The sequence below is a fragment of the Pseudorasbora parva genome, chromosome 10, assembly GCF_024679245.1.
Source record: "Pseudorasbora parva isolate DD20220531a chromosome 10, ASM2467924v1, whole genome shotgun sequence".
NCBI classification, from domain to species: Eukaryota; Metazoa; Chordata; class Actinopteri; order Cypriniformes; family Gobionidae; genus Pseudorasbora; species Pseudorasbora parva.
In genome coordinates this window covers 36,506,689-36,528,541 of record NC_090181.1, presented here as the reverse complement: position 1 = coordinate 36,528,541, position 21,853 = coordinate 36,506,689, and the positions used below count along the sequence as shown (strand labels likewise).

At 38.9% G+C, this 21,853-nt stretch overlaps 1 protein-coding gene across 1 annotated transcript; it reads left to right on the top strand.

Moving 5' to 3' along the window:
* Window positions 1-39: 39 nt before the first annotated feature.
* LOC137091515 (BEN domain-containing protein 5-like) lies at window positions 40-3,542 on the top strand. Its single transcript, XM_067456016.1, has 8 exons — window positions 40-241; window positions 435-553; window positions 987-1,264; window positions 1,522-1,649; window positions 2,784-2,803; window positions 2,944-2,996; window positions 3,135-3,342; window positions 3,456-3,542. Exons 1-6 carry the CDS (start codon window positions 85-87, stop codon window positions 2,956-2,958), a joined length of 717 nt encoding a protein of 238 aa, XP_067312117.1. The 5' UTR covers window positions 40-84; the 3' UTR covers window positions 2,959-2,996; window positions 3,135-3,342; window positions 3,456-3,542.
* The last annotated feature ends 18,311 nt before the right edge of the window (window positions 3,543-21,853 follow it).

Here is a 21,853-nt window from a genome sequence, read left to right as displayed (position 1 = left end):
AGAAACCGTTACTTGACAAGTTCGGAAAATTTACTCAAACAATCTAACGTTACTTCATACTTTACTTAAAATAAAATAGAAAATATGTTCGCCTATGTAAAATATATAGAGGACGGGGGTAAAGAAATCGTTCCCATATCCTACATTAAGGACTTTGACTCTAACGTTAGTGACCTCTCTAAAACGTACTGGGTGCGCTGGCAGGAGAAGTTTTTCAAGGGACAAATATTGTTCCTAAAGGGTAAGTCATGATAACGCTAGCTCCAATTGTTCGTTAATAAGATAATGTAATCAAATGTGCACCTTGGAAATACTTTAACGTAATTAACCTGTATTACTGGGATGGGAGTTTTGGCTAACGCGCTATAGCAGTACGTAATTAACAGGTCAGGTGATTGCAATTACTTACATACAGTGTTATTAATATATCCCAGAGTCCAAAGAAGAGATCGAGGAGGAACTGGCCAAGGGGAAGAGGGTTCGTGTGAGAGTCCTGAAGGAGACGACACCTCCACAGTCGCGCTCCGAGAAGGAGGAAGCCAAAACGATACATGTAACGTTGATATTGCTATAGAGACAGAGCGTATTTAGGCCACGCCCACACCGGGGGGAAAACAGTCATTTCGGACTTATTACAAAAAACTGAACAATTTCTAAAAGCTGATATAAGTTTTTATAAGCTTTCGACTAAAAAAAAAATAGTGAAAATAAAACAATACATTGAAGGCTCAAATGTTAAAAAATAAAACAAACAAACAAAAAAACATTATATAATCCATGTGTGTACTGCAATGCATTTTTGCATCTCTGACCATACACAGGCTATCAAATTATCACCTTTATCAGGGGATAATATCAGGCTCCAATCATGTTATTAATCTATCAAATAACATATATTGCTTTCACATTGCTTTGTATATCTGTATGGGAATCTTGCTTTACACTGTGATGCACTTTCCTAATTATGCTTTTATTCATGTTTCCAGACAAATCAGAAAAAAACTGCTGAAGTGGCCAAACGAAATAACCTCTTGGCCTTGCTAAAAGAGAGAAAAATGAAAAGAAAACAGTCTCCACTCTGCCCAACTCCAAGCAAGACAATGAGAGCTCATACCCTGTCTGATTCTTTGTCAGAAGAGGATGATGATAATGATGGTGGTGGGGTAGTCCCAGAAAAACTTTTTGAGGAGGCAAGACAGAAGCAACAGCTCTACCTAAAAAAATTAAACAACATGTTCCTGCAACTGCAGGAAACTAAAAACAAGTAAGGGATTTTTGAATAACATTTAGACAGATTTATTATTTTCTGTCAATGTGAAAATGACATGAGAATTGATCTTTAGCCCAATGTTTGATTTAACCTGCTTGTCATAGCACCATAGCAGAACTAGATGGATGTACATGTGTGTAGATGCACTTTTATAAGTAGCTAGATAACACATAATATATTTCATAAAATATTTGTTTCTTTTTCTTATAATGTCAGCTAATCATGACATATGGTATATCCTTATGTTATAGGTTAGAGGAGCAGGAGAAGATGAGGGCAGAAGTTGAGGCAGAGAATAAAGAACTACGTTCTCTAAACATGCAATTGCAGCAACAATTGCTGAAGAAACTGAAATCCTCATCAACAGCAAATTGCAGTGGTGAGGACAGCTCCCCCCCTCCCCCCCCCCACACACACACACACCATTTCCCCTAACCTCTGAGAATGTCATTCAAACAAAAATGCAATTTATCTTGTTTAATTTCTGACAATCATGATATGATGTTAAATATGACATTGGGCTGAAAATCTTGAATTATTTTAGCACATAACATATATCTTCTTAGTCCCATAACTCTAAATGTAATTTATTGACACTTTTCTATTTCAGTATTTCACAATGGCAAATGGTATATTTTGTACAAGCTTTGACCCATAATATGATTCCATATGAATGACTACTGTCCTATAGTACTGAATTGTACAGTACCAGTGAAAAGTTTGGACTCTCTCTCTCTCTCTCTCTCTCTCTCTCTCTCTCTCTCTCTCTCTCTCTCTCTCTCTCTCTCTCTCTCTCTCTCTCTCTCTCTCTCTCTCTCTCTCTCTATATATATATATATATATATATATATATATATATATATATATATATATATATATAATGTGTATGCTCAGCCATCCCACTTAACCCTTAATTTTTCAAAAAAAAATCATATTTTTCAAAATAAATAAAATAAATCTGAATATTTCTACATTTAAATATAGCTCTGGACCATAAACACAAAGTGAAATAAACTTTCTATCTCATACACACACACACACACACACACACACACACACACACACACACACACGTAGTGTTTTCATGTTTTATGGGGACTTTCCATAGGCGTAATGGTTTTTATACTGTACAAACCGTATTTTCTATCCCCCTACACTGCCCTTGCCCCTAAACCTACCCAACACACACACACACACACACACACACACACGCACACACACAATATTTTCATAATGAATGAAAACCAACTAATATCCAAACTATTTAAGGCCCCACATTAGCTCTTGAAATGCCCCATATGCTTATCGCCACCCCTGCCAGACACGACCCCTGGTTTGGGCATCTGATCTGGATGCCTATTAAGCACCATTTACACCAGTTAATAAACAATATTAAATTAAAGGAATAGCAGCTCAGGGTTTACAAAGCATATTCTTTGTTGTCATGTTTGCAATCATCTGTCATATGTGTGATTAAATGTTTGTTCTCTTTCTAATATCCTGGACTACCAAGCCCAAAGGAGACCATACCAAGTAAGTGCAACAAATATATTACTCACATTAAAACTCACTAAAATCTATCGTGGTCCATATTAACCAACATATAGGCCCTTATATAGCCTAAGTTGGTAAATGTGTATTGAGTATGTACATTATTTTGTATATATTTGCAGAGTCTGGCTGCTTGATTGAAGTGGAACCATTTGAATCTCCAAAAGTAGATGAGGTACTGCATTGCCCTCGTCGTCTGTGTGCATGGATTATTATATGAACCCCCAACTACAGTACACTTAAAGTTTTTAGGATTTTTGTATGCACTTGTACAATCTAGTACCTTGATTATTTGTGTTTTAAATTTTGTCAGATTCACTTGGGGGGAGGCATTCGAGTGCGCAGAGAGGCCTGGTCAAGGATTGGAAACAGCACGCGGGATTCCTTATTTGTGAAGGAGTTGGCTGTGGCAATCTGGGGCACTAAGACTCTGGGGGAAAGAAGTCTGACAGGGAAGGAATGCCCCACCACCAAAACCACCAGACAGCCTTTAACACCCCAGAAACTTCAGACATTAAAAGGTAGCAGTAGCCACAAGAGCTTTGTGGGATGCCAAGTACTGGGTTATGTAATACATTTTTCTTTGTTCTGGTGGGACAGAAGCATCACAGTTTATCTGTACATTTCTTTTCAGTCTGCTTCAAGGAGTGGCTAGAGAAAAAGAATGTGGAGGAGACAGAGTTGCAGGCCAGATGGGGAAAGGCTGGACGGTTCATTACGGAAAAAATAATGGGCATTAACAGACAAAAAAAAAACTAATTGTTAATTTGTTTTATTGTAATTTGCTTGTTGAGCCAGATGAGTGTTGTTTTTTGTTAAATAATTGTTATTATTCTGTTAATGTTAATGTTTACATGCTATTATTAAATTAACGTGTATTAATTTAAGCTTGTATTTTGTACCATCCTCAACATCTATTACTGTTGACCAACATACCTTGCTGGTCACCAGTATACCAGCATCCCATGCTGGTCACCAGCATACCAACATACCTTGCTGGTCACCAGCATACCAGCATCCCATGCTGGTCACCAGCATACCAACATACCTTGCTGGTCACCAGCATAGCAGCATCCCATGCTGGTCACCAGCATACCAACATACCTTGCTGGTCACCAGCATACCAGCATCCCATGTTGGTCATACCAGCATACCACCATACCATGGTCACCAGCATACCAATATACCATGCTGGTCACCAGCATCCCAGCATCCCATGCTGGTCATACCAGCATTCCAGCATCCCATGCTGGTCATACCAGCATACCAACATCCCATGCTGGTCATACCAGCATACCAGCACCAAAACACAACATATGCTGGTCTTGCTGGTACGACCAGCTATGCTGGTCTATGCTGGTTTTTCCAACAGGGAGAGCCTCAGTCAGGTTAGTTTGTTTAGGTGTTTAATGTCAATTTAGTTTGCAGCAAGTAAAAACAATTCACAACAACGTTATTTTGGGTTTAATATACTTTATTTAAACTTTCGCTCACTCTTTAACGAATAGTTTGAGTTTATTCTTACCATTTCTTTGTTTGTCTATTTGTTATGGCGGAGTCCCGTGTACTGGTGCACCGTCAAAAGGGGTTCGGGCGGAAACGTTGGCCCTATATATAATGTTCCGGCCTAGGCTCTAGTCGCAAACATTCCTTGTTCAGCCCGGGGTGGGGCTCTAAAGACTATTCCTCTTATTTTTATACATCGGAAGATAATTTATAAAGTGAAGTCATTTGACAAAGTGTTATTTTTTTGTGTTTGTTTATGTGTGTATATGACCAATTAACGCAAAAAGGGGAAAACACGTACACAAATAATGGCCATTACACAAAATAAACATATATATATATATATACATACATATATAATTTTTTTTTTTTTTTTTTTTTTTTTTTTTGCTGTTGTATGCTGTTGTTTTATATGTTGGATGTGTTATATATATATATATATATATATATATATATATATATATATATATATATATATATATATGTTTATTTTGTGTAATGGCCATTATTTGTGTACGTGTTTTCCCCTTTTTGCGTTAATTGGTGCTGGTCACCTGTGTATAAATTCATGCCTTGTGTTTTTAAGAGTCAGTTCTGTGAGAGGGCAGGTCTTAAAAATTAAATGATTGATTTTATTTCTCAAACTCCTTTTCATATTTTTAAGATATTTGAAATTGTCTATTATCTAACCTTCTGTTGAAGCTGGCGGAGGAAACTTAAAAAATAAAATAATACATTATGAACTGGAAAATATTAATGATGCTGTTATTAAAAAATAATTTGACAGCATATTAACACCTAATTACATTTTAATGACAAATTAAACTTGTGCCACTGAACATTTTTTATGACATTATAATGGCCTCAGTCAACATCAAAACCAACCACATGACAGTTTAAGGTTAACCCTATAAGCTAAGTAAGTTTCTTAAATTTGATAATCTGTTATGTCATGTTTATGACAGGTTATGTTGTCTTGGTAATGTCAAGTTGTCATGACAAAGACACTGACAGGTTATGATGTATTGGTTTATGTCAAGTTCACAGTGGTAACTTTTCGCAATGCTCGCAAGCAGCCCCCTCGATGGCTGCCTGGGCATGCTGCGCTCCTAAGCAGGCAACACAAAGAGAGTGTGTATCCCCACCCGTGATGTAGCGTGGGCAGGGATGAACACACCTCTTGAAATTGCCGCTATCACTCGCCATTTTCTTATTTAAATTTATATAAAATAAATTCTTATCTTATTTTCTCTTTGTTTTGTTAATATATATGAAATATTTAACAAAAAGGGTGTAAAAACTCTTCAAATAAACAGACAAAAACACCAAATAGACAGACAGGTTCACACAGATCGCTTGCTGAAGGCAAAGAAGCTAGTTCCTGTTTGTTTTCACGGACGCTTTATAGCTTCCGGTCTATGACGTCATCACGCCGACGATCGATCAATTTTCCGATGGAATGGTTCTACAGGCGCTTCACGACGCATTAACGCAGAGGCGTTCTCTATCGCAAGCCATTTTAACATTTAAACCTTTGTCTGACTATCTATAAATATATTTAAAGATAGTAACAATTGTATTTTGACTAGTGATAATTATAATTCGACTAGTCAAAATGAAAATTAGAGATATCTGCAATTATAATTGCACTAGTAAGAAATCTGATTCGAGATATCTCTAAATACATTTCGACTAGTCAAAACTCTATTAAAGATATCTGTAATGAGGTTAGAGATATCTTCAATAGACGCGTCACACATACGCAAAGGTAATTAGAGATATCTCTAATTCAATTTCGACTAGTCACAACTCTATTTTAAGATATCTGAATTGTACCTGGTCCTAGTCAAATCTGCGCTGTTGTGTAGGGTTGTGACGTGAGGAAATTTTCCACCAATAATCGACGAGTGACAACATTTGGATGCATATGATTAAATGTCTCCAGCAGACCCAGTCAAAAACATTTAAGAATGATTTTAAAAAGATTACAGGTTAATACATGTTTAAATAACATTGACCTGATGTAGATACTGATTACATTGATTAGTATATTGCGTTGTGTTTACTCGTGTCATAAAGGTAATAATCCACAAGGTGGGAGTGGTGTGTTGTATTATAGCAAAAGATCTGCGATGTGATATTCTGCTGTGTTGAGTGATGAGCGCCAGTGCGTTGAAAAGTTATTTTAAAATTATAACATATATAATGTTGCACCAGAAATAAGGCCAAATGCTTAGCTTTAAATGTGTTCGTTTGGGAATAAAATCTAACACAATTTAATCCACAGCATGCACATCTCAACCTTGTTTATTACTTTAATATATAGCCTAGAATTAGACAACAACCTTCTTGATCTTCTCAGCATATTATATGTCACTTTTACACATGTCCAAGGTACATTTTTTATTTTCATACGTTTGATTTCCTTCTATATACATGAGCTTAAAATGACCAAAGACGCAGGACTTTTATTTTACAATTCTTAAACAAAATGGCAGATGACAACGGTTTCCACGGTAGGATTGGTTAATAAAATGTTTAAGGTGTGGCTTAGCTAAGGCATATTTGCATGCATGTTTAAGATATCTATAAATGAGTTTTGACTAGTCAGAATGTTAATTCCAGATATCTACATTTATATTCTTCCTAGTCACAAAGCTAATTGCAGATATCTCCAAAGAAAGATCGTTCTAGTCAAAAATCAGACGGAGATATCTATAATTAAATTGCAGATATCTTTAAATGAGTTTTGAATAGGAAGAATTCCAATTCAAGATATCTCGTATTAAGTTTTGCCTAGACAAAAATACAATTCAAGATATCTACAATTATAATTTGACTAGTAATAAATTATTTGCAGATATCTACAAATGTATTTTAGATATCTTTAAATTTGATGAATTAAAGATATCTTAAATGTGATTATGACTAGTCAAAAAACAGTTAGAGATATCTCTAATTATAATTTTTACTAGTAATAATTCAGTTAGAGATATCTCTAATTTAATTATGACTAGTGCAATTGTAATTTGAGATATCACTAATTAGAATTATGCCTAGTATTAAATCAATTATAGATATCTTTAATTACAATTTCTACTAGTCAAAACTCATTTGAAGATATCTGGAAATATTTTCCAATGGAAGTCAATGGAAGAATGTGACTAGTCAAAATAGCATTATAGATATCTTGAATGTATATTATGACTAGTCAAATTAACATTGTAGATATCTTCAATCCATATTATGACTAGTCACAATCACATTGTAGATATCTTAATTGCAATATCGACTAGTCAAAATTGCAGAGGAGATATCTGGAACTGGAATTATGACTAGTCAAAACTGATTTATGACTAGTATGCGAAGGTGTATTTAATGCTAAAACGGCTTGCCATACGTTCTCACAGCGTTTCGACGCAGCTCGAGTTCCCTGGAAGGGAACTACAACTGTAGTACATAGTCGTATCAAGCTACATGGTGTGGTTATAGGGAATTTAAGTTTTTACCACATTTGTGCTTTCCTTAGAATTTGATGTTTTAAATAGTTAGTTGAAAGTATAGTGAGGGGTTTAGGGGTATGGTAAACACATCTATGTAATCAGATTTTGAATATGTCATTGTTAAGTGGGTTTAAATACATTTTAACATATTTGACAGCACCCCCAGTTGTTAACTATACTGTATATACCTCAGTATGATAGCTGAGGTCAAGAGCAGTCTATACCAGTTTGTCCCATATCTGTAGCGTCTTTTGTTAATGAATTATAATCCTTCAAATATGCATCAATGTGAAGTTTCAAAGGTCAGTATTTCAAAGTAGGAGCCATATAGAGTTTTCATATTCATTTATGTTACTCTCCAGGTCAAAACCTTTCCGGCGATGTATTTGGTTTAGCTGTACAACAAAATTTAAATGTTCTCATTTCATGGATACAAGACCATCTCAGGTCTTGTTTCAGAGAGCACTTTGAGGTGTCAGTATATAAAGTGAACATGTTTGTTTGTTTGTTTGTTTTTTTCTGATTGTGTTAACAGATTAATGACCCCACAACATGAGGAATACCTTGTACACACACACACACACACACACACGTTAGTTTTTGTGACATATGGGGACATTCCATAGGCGTAATGGTTTTAATACCATACACACCCACACCCACACCCACACACACACACACCCACACACACACATAAACACACACACACACACACACACACACACACACACACACACACACACACACACACACACACACACACACACGTTAGTTTTTGTGACATATGGGGACATTCCATAGGCGTAATGGTTTTAATACCGTACACACACCCACACACACACACACCCACACACACCAAAAGACCACATTCTAGAATATATTTTGGGTAGTCGTCTCATCTTGTACCTGTAGTATTATTATTGGTATTCAAAACAAAGAGTACACATACTGTAGGCCCTGTGGCATCCTCTGTATTTATTTCTCTGTTTAAAGATTTAGTTTCTATCTATAAAAAAAGGAAAAATAGATTTCCCATTAACATTTTCCTCCTTCCAACACCTGTCACTGTGAGAAACTACAAACCCAATTTCCAGAAAAGTTGGGATATTTGTGCACCTGTACCCATGGCATATGGGTGAGCTGCATGTGTGTGAAGGTACCATTGACACAGAGGCATATATTGTGATAACTAACACATTAATTTACATCATTATTTAATATAATGTTATTTGGGAATTAACACAATGTCATATTTAATTAACAGCAATTCATATATTATTTCATCTATGATTCATATAGAATGTTCATTAGTTGCTGTAGCAGTAATCATTAATAAATGGTTTAGTTCTTCATGAGCGATACATTAAATCCTTATAATCTAGATTCTTCTCACTTGTCCAGATGGATATGGTCATTACCTTTACTTTGCATGGACTTGAGTTGTTGCTTAAATGTGTATGACATAACAATTACTTATATTTTCATGTTGTTTGTATTCAGTGCATTTCAAAGTAATCTGACCCAACCCTGCCCACTGTTTCTCAGTATAACATGGTGAGCTAAGCCTCAATGTTTCTACATAGTCAGTTTTGTATGGTATATTACACAGTATTTATCTGTGTACAGTATGTAAGTTTCTTACATCTTATTATGGGATCTGCTGTGACTGTGACCTCTAATGTTTCAAAATGTTGGTAGCTCAGGTTGAATCTGAAAGTTCCCAGTTCTCTCTTATCCTAAGGGTTGATGCGCCAAAATCAACTCAATAGTCAGATGACAAATCACATTTGTATTTCTGTTTACATATATACATATATACAGGTATCAGCAAGTATTTACAGACATTATAGGTTGCATACATAACCCTGACTATCACAATTCCAGTAACATAAAAGAGAGTAGAATATGAGAGCATATGTAGCAAACAAACTAATTTACAAAAACACAGTCAAGACTTTAGAAACCTTTTCAAATCATTAAAGTGACCTGAGTCTGACTTTAGTCTCAAGTCAAGTGACTTGAGTCCCCACCTCTGCATCATCATCATCATCAGCAGCAGCAGCAGCATCATCATCATCATCATCATCATCATCATCATCATCATCATCATCATCATCATCATCATCATCATCATCATCATCATCATCGCTGATGTCATGTAGCCAATCCAATTCTTCATCCATTTCCCCTTCCTCCTCTTCCGCCAGCCTAGGAGTTAATTTGAGAATGCCTCTGTTATATGTGCATGCTATAGTCTGCTGCCTGAGTCTGAAGTCTTGCAGTTTTCTCTTAGGTAGACTGATGAGACCCTTGGACCCCTCCTCTGTGAATCCATTCATATAGCCTGTAAGTTCACACATGAAGAATAATGGAATTACCGTCACACTAAACATTTAATCAGAGATAGATTATTTATGTAACAGTTTTTTTCAATCGATTTGGTACATTTCTCCAAACTTAGGTAACTGCTCTCAAAACATTTAACACAGTGATCCATACACTTAGTAATTGTCCTAAACAGATAGTAAATTCTCCTTACATACATCTCATTATCTCATTCAAATTACAAATCAAAAGCATCATTTTCTCAAAACACTGTGCACAAAAAAATCCCTAATGTTATCACAGCAGTTCATACAGTCAACCAAATCTCTTAAATATATCAGGAAAAACATTTGCCGCTTTTTCATTGGTTTTCATAAAGATCACAAGCATTTTTGTACCATTTTCAAAACACAACAAACAAAACTCTGTGAATGTAATTTAATTCACAGAAATTCAATTCGGCCAACTGAAAAATTTCGATGTAATCAGTCACTTGAACATTTTCAATTGGAGACCTGAATTTTTTTTTACAGTGTATACAACTAAACTCGTCATTAAAGAACTTTGAAGAACACAATTAAAGAACATGAAAAATTGGTATTTTCATTCATTTATTTGTGTATCTACAGCTGCATTTTTTATTAAATCAACAGAGAAAACACTTGTAGTTTTCATGTTAGTATTTACTTTTGATAAATGCATTAATAGAATAAACTGCAGTGCTTCGTTATGCAGTGAATACTGAACTGTTTTGCCAATATAAGAATGTGTTTAGTTTGCTGTGTTAATAGTTTTGAGAGTAACTACATTAATTTGTAGAAATCATAGACCGTAAAAAAATATGGACGACTCGACATCATCCGTTTCCGCTTGCCATATTTGAAGCTTTCAGGCAGGGGTGCACGGCGCTGACATCTTGGGACCGAGTCTGCGCAGTAGCGATTTCGGGACCGGAGTTGCGCAGTAGAGCGCAGGAAGTAGAGCAGGAAGTACAGTCACGATATCGAAAGCCCGCCCACACTCTCGCAGATGCAGAACAATTAATTATGTTGGTGTGAAATAAACAGTTATGGAAATGTAGAAATTAAAGCTAAAGCTCTAATCTGCTCCCAAAAATTTCGAAAAAAGTCCGTTAGTGCCTCAGTGACAACTTCACTCAGAGAAGCCGTCAGTCTCAGCTGTCAATCATGACGTCACACCCCCCGTTTTTATAGCATCAAATAACTAACTCAAAGTAAACTTATTTTTAAAACGAACACCTGAAATGAAATCATCGTGATGATAACTGCCTTCAGTGACATAAACTAACTTTGGGGAAACATTTTTAAAGTGTAATTTTATTATTTAGTTTGCCTCGCGTCCATTTGAAAACACAGAGGAGCGGCTATACTGGGACCGGTCATCGGGGGGCGATCGAGGCGCGAAAGCTTCAGTAAATGAGAGGGAGACTGCAGGCTTGGTAGAAATATGTAAAATCGATTTAGAAAAACTGTAAGATGAATCTTTAAATGCAAAATCAAATTAAAATAATCTTTGAAGGCTAATTATCCTTAGTTTTTTGTGCTAATACTAGCATGATTGCTTTTTACTTTATAGTTTGACCTACGAATGTTAAAATGCATAAAGCCAGATTTACTTCCTGTTTGTGTGCGCACTGAAACGGTGGCCATCAGTGACTGAACCTTTTCTATGAAGCATACATTATTATGAAAAGTGTTTTTTTTTAAAGTAGTAGTTTTTCTACTTACCAGGATATTGGTAGCTAGTACATGGTGAAGTTGGGATGGAGGAACTAGCACATGGAGAAGTACTGTTAGGAAATAAAATAACAAACCACATTAGAACAATTCTTTCGAACTCTTTGCCAGATGTACAAAAATAAACACTTCAAAACTATCAAGTGTTCTATCAAGAAACTATCAAACCTGAATGAATATGGCATTATAATGTAATTTACATTATGAACATGCAAGTATACAGAATATTGAGTGCCAACAGCACTATAAAACCAGCACTTACTCCAAATCACACATCGTCACTCTCCATTAAAGCACAGTACTTGAGTTCTGTACTTAAGTACATTTTTTGAGTTTCTGTTCTTTACTTGAGTATTATTTTTTTTTTTTAAAGGGAAATTTAATTTTGATACTCAAGTACTTTTAAATACAAATACTTCTGTACTTTTAAAAAATCTGAAAAAAATCTGTTTTTACAACTTTCACTTGTAACAGAGTAATATTTGACCAGTAGTACTTTTACTTTTACTCAAGTAATAGAGTTGTGTACTTTGTCCACCTCTGTTTGGTCATCATATTGCAATATATCATTTTATATGTTGATTTCAGCTAATTGGCTAACCCACAAGGTGAATGGAAAGACATAAACAGAAATATAGGTACACTTTGATTTATTTGAACAGCTTTTAACAAAAATCAATAATAAAGAAAAAAATAACAGCATGACAGCATGTGTTACGTGGCTTCTCTTTCTCATCTCAAATAGTCACATCCGTAACCAGGATGGCTGTGCCTGTAACGGCGAACTTGACAACTCATATTGAGTGACGTCACTCATGGCTGGCAGTGGCACCTGGTTGGAACTGGCAGGCCGGCTCCCATGTCTCCTCCCAGATTTTTCCACTGTATCAGTAAAAAAAAAAAATAGAGTAAAAAAATAAATATTGTATGTTCTTGTATTTCATTGTTTTTATACAAACATATACTTATATAGTGCTTGATGCAATGTAACAGATAAACATCAGCCACATTCATTGATAAAATGATAGAAAGTTAGCCAATAGCCGATATCAGTCAACAAGGCCGATTATAATTATTAATTATTTAAATATTTCAGAATAAACTGGTTCATTTCTTGTTTTATTGAATTCATTATTTATTTAATCAATTTGGTCCTCCATAACAGTGTAACCAACAGTATAATTCATATACAGGTAGGTCTCCAAAATTTAAATATTGTGCAATATTTCAAGCAATTTTTGTTGTTTTAATCTTGATGATTACAGTTACAGCTCATGAAAACCATAAATTATCAACTCAAAAAAATAGAATAAAGAGGAATACAAAAATGTTGACCTTTTGTAAATAGATGTACAAATCTGACTTATCAAAAATTGTTAATGCATACATTCTATATTGGTCTGGCTGCTTTTGCACAAATGACTGCATCAGTGTGGTGTGGTATGGAGGCCATCAGTGTATGGCATTGCTGAGGTGTTATGGAATCCCAGGTTGCTTTGATAGTGACCTTGAGGTTGTCTGTAATGTTGGGTTTGGTGTCTATCATTGTCCTCTCTATATGGGGTTCAGGTGAGATAAGTTAAGCACAGCAATACCATGCTAAGCAAACCAGTTACTAGCAGTTTTGGCACTGTGGCAGAGGCAGAGTGCTGCTAGTAAAGGAAATCAGCATGTACATAAAGCTTGTCAGCAGATGGAACCATGCTCTAAAATCTTCAGGTAGAAGGCTGCATTGACTCTGGACTTAAAACCTAGTGGACATGACAATTCTCTCAATGCTGCTTGTTGGTTGCAAAACTTTGAGACAATTTGTACATTTGAAGTTGTGTGTGTTACAATATACATTCCAACCTTTATCCACCACCTATGAGATGGTTAAAAGTGGAAACAGAAAGGACATTTATGAAGGCAATATAACCCAATATAAAACAGTACTTACCATGCAGAGCAAGGTAACCATTTCACCCTTACTTCTGCTTGCCCCTACAGAAAGACACAAATATATAATCAGGTTTTAAAAATCATCATTTTTGGGGCAAGGCCACTTGGCCTTCAGTTGAACTTAAATGGACTTAAATTACCACTTGCTTAAATGGTCAGAATTTTGTGAAATGCCAGATGAGCCATAGACAATGAAGAGATGATCAGAGTCTAATGAAAAAAAAAAAAAAAAAATATATATATATATATATATATATATATATATATATATATATATATATATATATATATATATATATATATATATATATATATATATATATATTAATTAACCATAAATGTCTAAACACTTTAACAATTTACACTTTAACAAATTCTTAACCCAGTTTCATAAAACCTGGGGACCAACATTAACCATTGTCCTTGAACTTTGAAAACATCAGAAAATACAGCTAAATAACTAAAGAATACATTATATTAAGGGCCATTCACACCAAGAATGATAACTATATAAAAAAATATTGTTCTCGTTAATATGATAAACTATAACGATAATGACATGGAGAACAATATCATTGGGGATCACTTTTAAAGTGATTTTGAAAACGATAAAAAGCTAACAGCCAATAAGAACCCTTCACATTTAAGCCATCAAATTTATTAACACAAGCTGAAACTTTGCTTATCGTTGGTCCGTCTGGGCTCTTTTATCGTTATGGTTATAGTTATCATTCCTGGAATGAAGGGGCTGACTGCTATTTGAGCTGACCACTGATCTGTGTGTGTGTGTATTCATCTCTCCTCAAGTGTGTATTGTTCATTGCTTTACTCCTAGTGTGTGTGTTCAGTACTGAAAGGTATGTATGTGAGGACAAACTCCTTTGTGTATTACAAAAATGGCTCTGGCAGGTCCTGAGGCTGGGGCTCGGTCTGGGGCTCTGGCTGGTCCTGAGGCTGGGGCTCGGTCTGGGGCTCTGGCAGGTCCTGAGGCTGGGGCTCGGTCTGGGGCTCTGGCAGGTCCTGAGGCTGGGGCTCTGTCTGGGGCTCTGGCAGGTCCTGAGGCTGGGACTCGGTCTGGGGCTCTGGCTGGTCCTGAGGCTGGGGCTCGGTCTGGGGCTCTGGCTGGTCCTGAGGCTGGGGCTCGGTCTGGGGCTCTGGAAATGTTGTTGTGGAGTTCCCTACAATATTGTATGTTAATTTTCAATATTTCCTCATCATAACCCCCCCCCCCCCCATCCCCCTCCCCCGCCCTAATCAAGTCAATCTGTTGTGTATCACCTGAATCACTTCACTCAGGTCATGATGAACCGTTCTTCCTGCTGCTTAGCTTTGCTTATTTGAATTAAGATAGCTGATGAATGTGGATAAATGTTTGAATCAGTCAACATCATTAGTGACTCAAAATCCAAAGTTGACTAAAGACCAAGTTAGTACACCAGCTAGAAAACAGGGAATAGTGAACCCGGACACAACGTCAGGGAATAGAAATGGCATCAAAGTATGCAAACGCAAACAGTAGCAAGCATATGCTTAATTGTTTTTATTATGAGAGGCTCCTTGGAAATTGTTCTCACATACAAAGGGTCCTTCGCACAAACAGTTTGAACAACCATGCTTTAAACAACCAATATTCATGTAATGTTGTGCTGGATGCTGGTGGTCTAGTAGTTAGCAATCTGGGTTTCTAACGGGAACACTAAAAGTCCTAACACCCTTCAAAAATAATTATATTGATTGGACACACAAAACAACATATGATAACAAAAATTAATTTTGACTGGACTCCCTCTTTGGCCACCTATCCACCTGATCCAAACGCTACAGTGATAAATGGATAATTTAAGTAACAGAGATTGTTTTGACTTTATAGAGGTTCTTGAATAAAGACTGATGGCATTCACATGCACATTCTATTCCATGCATGCATGCATGTCAATAAAATTACAAATTAATTAAAATAATATGTTACACCAATGCCATCTATGATTACCTCAAATTAATTCACTGACAGATTAAACTTATTTTTGTAAAATGAGGCCCTTCCCCTATCACACAATATTAATGAAAGTGAAACAAATCATATTGCTTAATGAAATATGAGCATTTCTACTTACTGCAATATGGGCAGAGTCCACAACTCTTCCTGCATTTCTATTTTTTAGGACCCTTTCCCCCCACTTCCTGTCCGGGTTTTTTTTTTTTTTTTTTGGCCACTACTTTGTTTTTTTGGGAGATGGCTGCGAAACAAGAGCTGCAGATTTTGCAGCTCACCTGTGTTGGTAAAATTATACCAAATTATATTCAGACATCATATGATGTGGAAATGATCAAGATACAATTTAACTTGGCTGTATACAGGAAAAAGAGGAACACAGTAAAAGTGGCAGATGTAGACACCCAGGCTACTCTAATCAATGTTGCCTATGGCGTTTGGTGCAAAACAAGCAATCAAAATTTATATCATTATCACTGTTTTGTAACAGTACAGATATCATACAGGGTCATTTAGTAAGCGCATACTTTAGTATCCAATTGACCTAATAATGAGAAATGTAGAACATTAAAACCAAATATTTGAATTATGGACATAATGCTCTATTCAACTTTCTCTCACCTGGTTAGGTGCTTGGCAGGAGGGGCAAGGCTTGAACTTCTTTGGAGACATTTTGAAATCTACATCACACACACACACACACGCACACACAGACACACACACACACAGACACACACACAGACACACCCACACACACACTAACGCACGCACGCACGCACACACACACACACACTTTATACAGTGCACTTTAGACAGCATCAACAAACACAACACAACTTATTGGCATAACCGATCATTTTTCATACGTGTCATTGTTATATATTTTCTAATTTACGTATTTTGGAAGCTACTTTGAATCAGTCAATAATTGACGACAGCATTACTTATTACATTACAATACATATGAATTGTTTTATTTCATATTGAAAAATTGTTATGCTACAGTGTAGTAGTTATGGATTCATTTGTATGGTCAATTATGGATTTATTTTGGTTGTGTATTATATATTATATAATTAGACTGTAAAACAAACCAATCTGGCAACACCATTCTTCATTCTGAACATTTATAATGTTGGATAATAGTTGTGGGCTAATGCAATACTTCAAAAAATCTTACATCCCTCTATGATTGTATCTTACATGATTATATGCGACAAAAATGACCTTGAATTAAATTAGCTAACATGTGCTAGCCCACACATTTGGTGCAGAAAGCTATATTTTTATAATGTCCTATTATTTATCGTCATAAGAAATGGCCACCTTACAAATCTAAAGTTTCTAAACACAACTTCTTGTCCTGATTGAACAGTTTTTGATGTGTAATTTGATGTGTCATCCATCTCTATTAATTAACCCTTATACTTACCGAGTAGAAAATCGCAATGAACCTTGGGATCGCCCATACCGTGACATCAGCGTTTAATTTTGAGGATTTAATAAAAATAAAAATAAAATAATAATAATAAAAAAAGATTAATTAAACTCAATCGTAGCATATTATATTTATTATAATCATCAAACCTCCGATAAAAATACGTTATCCAGCATGCTATAAATAAAGCAGTGTCATACCTGGACAAGAAAACGCTTAAACTGCTTACTTGCATGCTCCTTGGAGCGTTGTTAAACTCACCTTTTAATGCCTCTTTACCTGCAGTTGAGCGTCGCTTAGATCAAACTTACCTTTGAATGCCGTTTTACCTGCAGTTAAGCGTTGTTAAACTCACCGCTGAATGCGGTTGTACATCATGTGCGTTGTTAAACTCACCGCAGACGAACACGCCAAACCTTTATATAGAGGGCACTTTGATATCCAATTGCGAGGGTTTTTAAACATCAAAAACCAGTTGGAGCGCCAGATAAAAATGATCTGGGGGCCACCATTTGACTCACCCTGGCATAAACAGTGTTTTTGTAACCTATTCCTTTTTATTTTTATTGATTGTACTGTCGACCCATAAGGCAGACAAAGGGTTGCGGTGTGCGGACACAAGACATCAAATTTCAACGCAGTTGAGTTCTATAGAAGTCTATCGGACTACCCTGCGCGTTGAAAAATAACGCCAAAGGTATACCCATTGCGTTCAAAAGTGACGCCATGGTCCCTTGACCATGCGTCAGACATTTGACGAGTAGGGAGTGAGACTGTGTTGTTTGAACTTATTTGTGGCCAAATAGTCTTTGAACTTGAACATTCTATACAGACTTTATGACTAACTGTTGTTTCATCATTAGTTCAAGGAAGACATTTTTTGACAAAAAATAAAAGAATTCTGACCCTAGATTCCATGAACTTGAACTTTCTGTACATATAAATAGATTCCTTCTGATATTTCATTAGTTCTTCAAGGATGACCCCCTTGAACTTATTTTTGGCCAGAGTCATTGACCTTGAACCTTCTATACAGACTTATGACTTTTTGTTGTTTCTTCAGTAGATCAAGGATAAGATTTTTATGACAAAAAAAAAAAAACATTCTGACCCTGGATCCCATGAACTTGAACTTTCTATGCATATAAATAGATTCCTTCTGATGCAGTGTTTCAAGGATGACCTTTTTAACTTATTTGTGGCCAAATAGTCTTTGAGCTTGAACTTTCTTTACAGACTTATGACTTTCTGTTGTTTCTTCAGTAGATCAAGGATGAGATTTTTTTGACAAAAAGAAAAGATTCTCACCCTGGATCCCATGAACTTGAACTTTCTACGCATATAAATAGATTCCTTCTGATGCAGTGGTTCAAGGATGTTCCCATTCAGTCGGTCACTCTCGACGCCACGTCGGAGTACCGACGAATAGGAATCTCGCTTGCGAGAGCCAATCTACTTCGAGTCTAACTAAACGAGCCAATGCACATTGGCATGCAATGATTGCACCAGGTGCTCTTGCCACGCCACGCGGGTATAAATGAGACACAGGTGATTGCATCAAATTATCCTTTTGCTTCGGAGCCGAGTGGTATAGGGTTATGCCAGATATCATACGTTGCGAACTTCGCAGTTCGACTGAGAAAGAGCCTGCCTTTTGGAAGAGATCTCTTTGGTCGGTGTTGGTGTGACAACACAGCAGCTGGTCGTGTGTTTTTCGGATCTTCTCTCTTCGTTGTCTATAAGAGCAACCACAAGGGCTGTTTTCACAGCTGGTACGGTGCGCTAGGTGGAGAGCGCTAAAAAGCCGTTCTCACGGCTGTTGAAGGCGTCCTGTGAGAGAGAGCGCGCACAACAGGCTGCACTACATTCCTTTCTGTGTCGCCGCGGCCCCACCCCCTGCGTGTTTCAGCACCAAGGAGAGCATCATTCTAAAAGAGCAACACAGATAGAGCTTGCGTCTTTTTAAAGATGACATTCTATCTGTGTGTTTCTGGGTGTGGTGGTTTCATTTCACCGCGGGATGGTCATCAGCGCTGTATCTCGTGTTTGGGCGTGCAGCACGCTGAGGCAGCGCTGATGGATGACTCATGTTCTTACTGCGGGAACATGACCATCTCGGAGTTGCGGTCGCGGCTCCGTCTTGCAAAAGGCGGAGTCCCCGTGCCTCTGCCGCGATCTAACCCTCCACAGAGGGTTACTTCCGGTAGTAGCGCAGCCGATTTAAGGGTGACGGTGAGCGTGCTTCCTCCAGGGAACCAACCCGCGGGGAGTCCTCACTCCTCCCGCGCTCCGCAGCCAGTAGAGCTGCCGTTGGAACGAGGTGGGCCATCCTCGAGATGCGCACCACCCGTATCCTTCGGGGCTCCCCGCGATGACGAAATGTCCATCGCTGCATCGGAGGGAGGGTCAGAGTTGCCTGGAGATGACGTGTCGGCGCAGGGGGCTCCTTCGGGAAGACCAGCTGTGCCCGATCTTGATCCGGAGATGATGGTCATACTTTCCCGGGCCGCCGAGAGGGTCGGGCTCATGTGGAACCCTCCACCATGTCCCGAGCCGTCGAGGTTGGACGATTGGTTTCTCGGGGTGGCCCGTGGTGGTTCTCAGCGCCCCGTCCCGGTTCCTTTCTTCCCAGAGGTGCACGAGGAGCTCACTAGGTCATGGACGGCACCTTTTACTGCCCGAAATGGCCCAGTGGGTCCTCCTCCCTCACCACCCTTGATGGCGGACCTGCAAAGGGTTACACGCAGGTTCCTCCCGTGGAACGGGCCGTTGCTATGCAACTGTGCCCTAACTCCACATCAAGGGGGAACCCGTGTCTCCCCTCCCGGGCCTGTAGGTACTCCTCCAATCTGATCGGGAAGGCCTACCAGGCTTGTGGAGAGGCAGGCTCTGCCCTACACGCTATGGCGTTGTTGCAGGTTCATCAGACCCAGGCACTGAAGGACCTGCACGAGGGTGGTCACGATCCCGCAGTTCTACAAGAGCTGAGGGCGGCGACGAAGGTTACGGCGCGTGCCGTGGGACGTGCGATGTCCACTATGGTGGTCCAGGAGCGCCATCTCTGGCTGTGTCTGGCGGACATGAGGGATACCGACAACCGACAAGATCAGGTTCCTTAATGCCCCCGTGTCCCAGACTGGCCTCTTCGGCGACGCGGTGCAGAACTTCGCCCAGCAGTTCTCGGCCGCACAGAAGCAGACTGAGGCCATCAGTCACATCATGCCGCGGCCCATTCAGTCGGTCACTCTCGACGCCACGTCGGAGTACCGACGAATAGGAATCTCGCTTGCGAGAGCCAATCTACTTCGAGTCTAACTAAACGAGCCAATGCACATTGGCATGCAATGATTGCACCAGGTGCTCATGCCACGCCACGCGGGTATAAATGAGACACAGGTGATTGCATCAAATTATCCTTTTGCTTCGGAGCCGAGTGGTATAGGGTTATGCCAGATATCATACGTTGCGAACTTCGCAGTTCGACTGAGAAAGAGCCTGCCTTTTGGAAGAGATCTCTTTGGTCGGTGTTGGTGTGACAACACAGCAGCTGGTCGTGTGTTCTTCGGATCTTCTCTCTTCGTTGTCTATAAGAGCAACCACAAGGGCTGTTTTCACAGCTGGTACGGTGCGCTAGGTGGAGAGCGCTAAAAAGCCGTTCTCACGGCTGTTGAAGGCGTCCTGTGAGAGAGAGCGCGCACGACAGGCTGCACTACATTCCTTTCTGTGTCGCCGCGGCCCCACCCCCTGCGTGTTTCAGCACCAAGGAGAGCATCATTCTAAAAGAGCAACACAGATAGAGCTTGCGTCTTTTTAAAGATGACATTCTATCTGTGTGTTTCTGGGTGTGGTGGTTTCATTTCACCGCGGGATGGTCATCAGCGCTGTATCTCGTGTTTGGGCGTGCAGCACGCTGAGGCAGCGCTGATGGATGACTCATGTTCTCACTGCGGGAACATGACCATCTCGGAGTTGCGGTCGCGGCTCCGTCTTGCAAAAGGCGGAGTCCCCGTGCCTCTGCCGCGATCCTAACCCTTGAAGTGGAACCTGTTCGTCGATTGGTGTTCTCTCCGCCGGGAGGACCCCTGAAGATGTTCGATCGCGTCAGTGCTTTCCTTCCTGCAGCAGGAGTTGGAGCGGAGACTGTCGCCCTCCACCCTCAAGGTTTACGTTGCTGCTATTTCTGCGCATCATGACCATGTAGAGGGTAAGTCGGTGGGGAAGCACGACCTGGTCGGCAGGTTCCTTAGGGGGGCGAGACGGTTAAATCCTCCTCGTCCTCCCTCCATACCCTCTTGGGATCTTGCTCTGGTGCTCCGAGCACTGCAGAATGCCCCATTTGAGCCTTTGCAGTCAGCAGAGCTGAAGATTCTGTCCATGAAAACTTTGCTGTTGGCTGCATTGGCCTCCATCAAGAGGGTAGGGGACCTGCAGGCATTTTCGGTCGACGAATCGTGCCTGGAGTTCGGGCCGGGTGACACCCACGTGGTGCTGAGACCCCGGCCTGGCTACGTGCCCAAGGTTCCCACCACTCCCTTCAGGGACCAGGTGGTGAACCTGCAAGCGCTGCCC